General features: G+C 42.0%; 1 protein-coding gene across 2 annotated transcripts in view; it reads right to left on the bottom strand.

Annotated features, from left to right (window-relative positions):
* CHKA (choline kinase alpha) overlaps positions 1 to 6,494 on the bottom strand; it is a 62,135-nt gene that overhangs the window by 30,098 nt on the left and 25,543 nt on the right. For both annotated transcript variants that reach the window (XM_007450410.1, XM_007450409.1), the window contains exon 2: positions 6,315 to 6,426. In XM_007450410.1, the coding sequence (XP_007450472.1) occupies positions 6,315 to 6,426 (112 nt within the window). The remainder of the gene's footprint in view (positions 1 to 6,314; positions 6,427 to 6,494) is intronic.

The raw sequence follows: 6,494 nt of genomic DNA, 5'->3' as shown, positions 1-6,494 counted from the left end.
TGCTGAACTTCACAAAACCGGATGCCTTGATGAACATCAAGAGTAGACTAGAATGTCTAAAAGGCTCTAGGCAGACGTGAACTAGGAGAAGGACAGGTGAGTGGAAGTCCAGGGAAAGAAGGCGCCTTTCAGGACCTTCTCAAAATTGAGGTCTGATCCAGGGTAACCTGAGGCCCCAAGACTCCAAAGGCTCTGAGTTCCTTCGGCATGAGCACCCCAAGTGTTGACTTGTAAGCAACACGTGTCCAGGAAGAGCGCCGTCGCTTCTCCAGCCTGTGTCCTTCCACGTCAGATCAGCACTGCTGAGCTTCATAAAGGCACAGGGTGGGGGAGAAGGACACTAAATGATTAGGACAGAGAAGGAAGTTTCTAACTCTAACCAACATATCACTATGTACATGGCATTTCCTTAAGGCTGAAAGTGGTATGAAGGAAGAAGCAGCTAAATACTTCAAATGAGTTTTCAAGTTGAGGCCCATAAATTTCTAAAATTATGAAATGTTTGTCATTTTCTACTGAGGAAACAGAAGAAAGGGTCTGATCTGCTTTGGACCAAAACAAAAAACCCAAAAAACAAAAAACCCAAAGTGATATATTCAACATTCTGAAATCTTAACTACTGTACCTCTTTAAGCAAGCACAGACTGTAGCTGGTGCTACTTAACATAAGCATTACAACTTTGTTTTTAAAAAACATTTCTTGAAACCAAGAACTAAAAGAAAGAAATTAAAGCTGTAGAGAATGCTCCAACTTCAGAGGACTCATACTATACCGTGAATCGTGTCTGTCACCTGGAAACCAGAGTGCTCCAGGCACGATCGCATGGACAAGCCTGCAGCAGAGAACACATGCACATACAGCTAAAGTGGTACATTACCCCCAACGCCCTTCACGCCACCCAACACAAAGACATTCCTTCCCAAGAGGGCGGGCTGCGGTCACACCAGCGTTCCAGGGACCAGAAATCTGTATTGGCTTCATGCTCTAAAGCCCAAACATTTAAGACCAGCAAGACAAAGACACTTTGCATATGTCAAAATTAGACACAGTAGTTTGTGGTTTATTTAGTTATCAAAAGAAGGCACCAAAGCAGGTACGGAAGGTGGTACCACTGTAGGTTGTAATTTGGCAACTATCTTTGGAGAGTATTAATGGAAGAAATACTAGGTTAGACCAAATGGGAACACGCAATGCTAGAAACATGTTTCACTTCTGAGAGGGAGGTTTTGACTGCCTTAGAAATAGGTATAATTACACCATGCTCAACAAATACAAGGGGAGTTTTTAAAACCAGAGTAAATTAGGTCATGATGACCTAATGCAATGAGAAAAAAAATCGAATGCACCGTGTTCAGTTAGCAGGGACATGTGCTCAGCCTCTCGGGACGGAGCAGGGCTCTGCATGGGGAGCGGCAGCCATGCCATCTCAGCTCCAGAGGGAAGTGCTGCAAGCAGGCAGCTTCTCAGTAGCCAAGAGTTTACTGCCAACTATCTGTAGGCTGCTCTGTAATTTATCGTGACTGAATTTGTAATTAAACTGGGGTTAAGAGAAAATAGGGAAGAAGACATTTTGTTTTCTGGATTCAAAAATGACCATGTCCCAAACGGTACTCTTCTGAGTCACTGATACATATCTGCGTTGTGCCTTTGATGCCTTTCACTTAACTATGGTTAGTACTTCAACAAACACTAATATTAGCCTCCTACTGCTCAAGGAACAAAACCAACATTCTCCCAGACAGCACGCAAGAGACCGCTGGTGTATTATAAATGTTCATGCCTGTGAGACTGTTCAAAACGGTGAGGCCACATCTCTCCATTCATGCAGAGAAGGGACTGGCTCGACACAGTCACTGTTCTGACAGAGGCAGGGACAAAGCCCCCTCTGAGACTTCCGCCAACTGGCACAGGTTACATTGAAAGAACAATACGTACTGACATTTGTGTCTTCCACAATTCATGATAAATAAGCAAACTGGTTATTTGTAATCAGCCAAACTTGCTTCTGGGAAAAGGCTGCTACTGGATGATGCAGAGCTCATGTTCCTTCCCAGTACCAGAAAGGAAAAAAATCAAGTTACATTGACAGCTAATTTTATCGTTTCAAGCTCTCTTCTTGCGATTATCTCTCTTTCCACAATGGCAAAGGATAAACCAGTGCTTCTCAAAACTTCTACCGAGCTATCCTACTTGCTTTAGTCACGGGTAATTTTATAGTTGAATTCGGTTTCCATCGTCTATGCAGCTAATGAGAATAACCTCCTTGTCATTAAAGTTAAAGCTGGCCTATGTGAAATAGACACTGAATTCTACTGACATTCATTGTTTTAAGATCACACCAAAGTTTTTATGTTTAATAGTCTCCTGCAAATAATATCGTGTGGTGTGGCAGTTCTTCGAAGCTGTGTGTGTCTTACCTTGTTTTATTCTCAAAAGGACCCATTTTCCCCCTTGTCCAACACAGGACTTTCCATACGCCCTAAAATTAACACAAATCCTAAACAAAACATCCAGGGTACAGCTGGGAAGTCTGCTTATGTCTCATCTTATACAGAAGTGGGGGTGGTGGTGGCAGAGATAGCTGTTTGTGGGACAGAACTGTGGGCCTTAAACCCAACCAGGAGGTTTTACCTTGGCCTTCTGCTACTTAACCCTTAGTGAACTGCACCAGAGAGCAGTCATTTCAGGGCTGCTATGGAAATAAAGGAAGTCAGACATCTCGCAACACCAAGATGAAGAAAGTCGAGAAGCATCTCATTACTTTAAACCAAGTTACTTGTAAATGATTGTAAATGTAAAAAAAAAAAAAAAAAAATACTGCTACGTAATATTTGATTCTCACAGAGGTAAAAAATTCCAAAGCTGGAACGAGGAGGAGAAAGGGAAAGAAGGGACATACTAAACTAAACCAGTCTATCATGTAGTTAAGCAAAACAGTTAAACATTCTGAGAAAATACGTAAGTCTATCATTATGTGCCGTCATCAATTAACATGTTTCAGGGAAGGAGCTCATTCTAATCCACCTTGAAGGATGTGACAACTGCATTTATATGGCCAATTTAGGAAATACCAAGTTATATTTGTACAAATGCACATGCATGTATAGGGATGTGTGTGTGTGTGCCTTCCTCTAAGTAGAGTCAAAAATAAGGAAAGCATATCCCTGGTGGTGCAAGTGGTTGAGAGTCCACCTGCCAATGCAGGGGACACGGGTTCGTGCCTCAGTCCGGGAAGATCCCACATGCCGCAGAATGGCTAGGCCTGTGAGCCATGGCTGCTGAGCCTGTGCGTCTGGAGCCTGTGCTCCGCAACGGGAGAAGCCACAACAGTGAGAGGCCCGCATACCACAAAAAAAAAAGGAAAGCATAACATTTGATTTGCATGATATTTCTGTCTTTAATCCATGCATTTATAAAAGTAATGTGACTAATTATTTGGGTTCCATAGTTGCTCAGCCACATCTCTTAATTAGTGTAAATCCTGGCAAGTTACTATCAATTTTGGCCATTTTTGGTGAAATCCCTGGCACCATGCCGTGAGAGCTCAACTTGTAAAGCGCACAGCACTGCCGCTGGCCTTGAGTCTTACTGACTGCTTAGTCTCGGCCCCTTACTTTCCTTCTCACTTAAACTGAAGTTCCTGTTCGGAGTTCCTGAATTTCTTCCCCTCCTCATGTTGCCAAAGTATTCAAATGGCCAGCAGTTTAAAATGGCCATTAATGTCCGAAACTCTAACTGGTAGCAAGTGCCCCTGCCAAACCCCAAAGAACTTGGGAACCAAAAATACTTGAGGCTGTAGGTTTCATGGTTTTACTAAGTTCAAACTTCAACAAAAAAGTGTACTTGAGGGCTTCCCTGGTGGCGCAGCAGTTGAGAGTCCGCCTGCCGATGCAGGGCACATGGGATTGTGCTCCGGTCCGGGAGGATCCCACATGCCGCAGAGCGGCTGGGCCCGTGAGCCATAGCCGCTGAGCCTGCGCGTCCGGAGCCTGTGCTCCGCAAGGGGAGAGGCCACAACAGTGAGAGGCCCGCGTAGCGCCAAAAAAAAAAAAAAAAAAAAAAGTGTACTTGAACTAGGGACTCAATCAACTGAGTAATTATATTGAAAACATTGAGTCCCACCTATAAAGCAAAGGAACAGCTTTTTTCTAACAAAAATGAGTTTGTCGCCAGGGTCAGTTGTGAGACTGTCAGACGTTTGCTCATTATCCATCGTGTGAGCTACTTGCTTCCCTTTCTACCCATGTGCTTTCAAGCACAGCTTCTACTCTTCATCAGCAGATGCAGTTTCAGGAATGGAAACTAACAGCCTAGTAAAAATAGAATTGAGAAGCTAAATCTAGAGTGCTGCCCCCTCCTCCCCCATTAACTGCATGTAAAACATACTATAATCCATTCGTTTGGTAAAAGTTAATTCCACTTTAAGTGGCTTCTTCTCTATTTTTCTACTGAGTTACCTAATAGTCTTTTTTTCCCCTTAAGAATAAACAGGGACATCGAATTCTGTTCAAACAAATTCTATTTCCAGACATTTCTATTGCACTTAAGTACTATCAGGTAATAATTCTAGACTGCTAAAATTTCAAAAAGGACAAAATATTAACTACTGATGGTGAATCTTTATTAGGGGAAAAAAGAACTGCAAGGTCACGGCCTGCGTTGCAGCCGGCTGTTACTAAGTTAGCTGTCCTTAACAGGGCACACGTGCCAGCCAACACAGCAGCCACCAGCTCCATGTAACCACTGCAATTTACATTAAGAAAAATTACGTAAAATTTAAAACTCCATTCCTTGGTTGCACTTGCCACTTTTCAGGCCTATGAGGGCCACAAGTGGCTGGTGACCGGCGTCCTGGACAGTATGCATCAGAGCATCCCCTCACCTCCACAGGTCTCTGCTGCTCTCAGGGCACAGGGCCTGCCCCTGGCCTAGGAGGAGCGCACTACGCACACTGAAAACGCTCCTATTTAAGTTGAAATAGAAACAAAGACTCCATAAATCAGATTTAAATAGTCTCATATCACATGCAATTCCAGCAGCTAGTTATTAAAGTATTTTTAAAGTGTTGCTTAAATGAAAGCACACGAAACGAACGGGCAGAAATGGGACTTAATTGTTACAGAAAGTCCTCAGAGAAAAAAATGGCTGAAGGCTGATTTCATTAAAAGTCCCAAAAGGACATTAATTGGGTATAGTTCAAGAACTGCTCTGAAACTGCAACTTGATTAAATAAAAAACTGGACTGCATGGTAAGCACAGACCCTGTTCTGCTTGCACACTGTCAGTCAGGGGGCAGGGTCGGCTGTCAGTCAGCACGTGAACCTAATGCCAAAGTGGCCTCGGGTTTCCTCAGACACGCTAGCTTATTCCTAACCTCAGACCCTGACCACTCTCACAGCTGGACAGGGTTAAGGGAAAATTACCCAATGAAAAGGTTCAGTCACATCATGACAATTTTTTTAAATGAGTTAATATCCAGAGTGCCAATTTTAACTTTAATATTTCTAAACCTATAATTGAATCATCACAGATATGGACATGACCTGCTTTTTAGACTGAGCTGAAAGAGACTAGTCTTTTAAAAAAAAAAATTGAGTCAGAAAACTATTCTCCATTTCATGAAGATCAAAATGGGCCCTTCCAAGGAAGATTTAAATGGATATCAAAATTCTACCACAGAAACATACACATTTATATGTGTGGTCAGTAAAATGATAAATTCATGGTATAGTTTTTTTTTTTTAATCCAGACATTTGGGATATCCTATAACTGGTTAAGACAATTCAACAAATAAGGTACTTTAACTGAAAGATTCAATTATTTAAGTAATATAAAAATTTAGAAATATCAGGAATCTAACAAATTCAAAGTTTTAAAGAAATCTCAAAGGGAGGTAGTTAATAAATACGGCTTCACTGACCTCATACTTTTCCTGTGGGACTATCCTGTAAACCCTTTTTGATGACGCTTTCCCCACATTCGAATTTTACAACCTAAGTCTGAGCTGAAAATTTCAATGCGTGGAAAATCCAAGCATTATCCAGCACTATTAAAGATTTAACCAACATTGTACTTCCTCTGGATATAAAGCTGGACGTATTTGTACTAGTTTACTAACAAATAGTTAAGACAGAATTTACTTAGAATATAAACAAAAAACCAAGTTGTGCAGCCCAATTAAAGCAAAAGTAATATATTTAAATAGCTCTTACAACACCACTAACATATTTTAAGTCTCTTCCCAGGTAATCAGGAAAGAGGATGAGAACTGTGACCAGGCCCCTCCCATCCCCAAGCAGCCGAGGAACTCACCATCTTTAGAATTGCACCATACAGCCGCAGGAGCACCTTCCGAGGCTCGTCACCAATGGTGGCCAGAGTGTCGGGTAAGGAGCACTGGAACAGCATGTTACTGAGGCCACCTCTGTCAGAAACAAGAGGACCGTAAGGATCTGTATTTTTTTTTTTTTTTTTTTTTTTTTTTTTTTTGGT

Source organism: Lipotes vexillifer, unplaced genomic scaffold, assembly GCF_000442215.2.
Source record: "Lipotes vexillifer unplaced genomic scaffold, Lipotes_vexillifer_v1.1 scaffold1477, whole genome shotgun sequence".
In the NCBI taxonomy this organism is placed as follows: Eukaryota; Metazoa; Chordata; class Mammalia; order Artiodactyla; family Lipotidae; genus Lipotes; species Lipotes vexillifer.
This window is presented reverse-complemented; position numbering and strand designations above follow the sequence as displayed.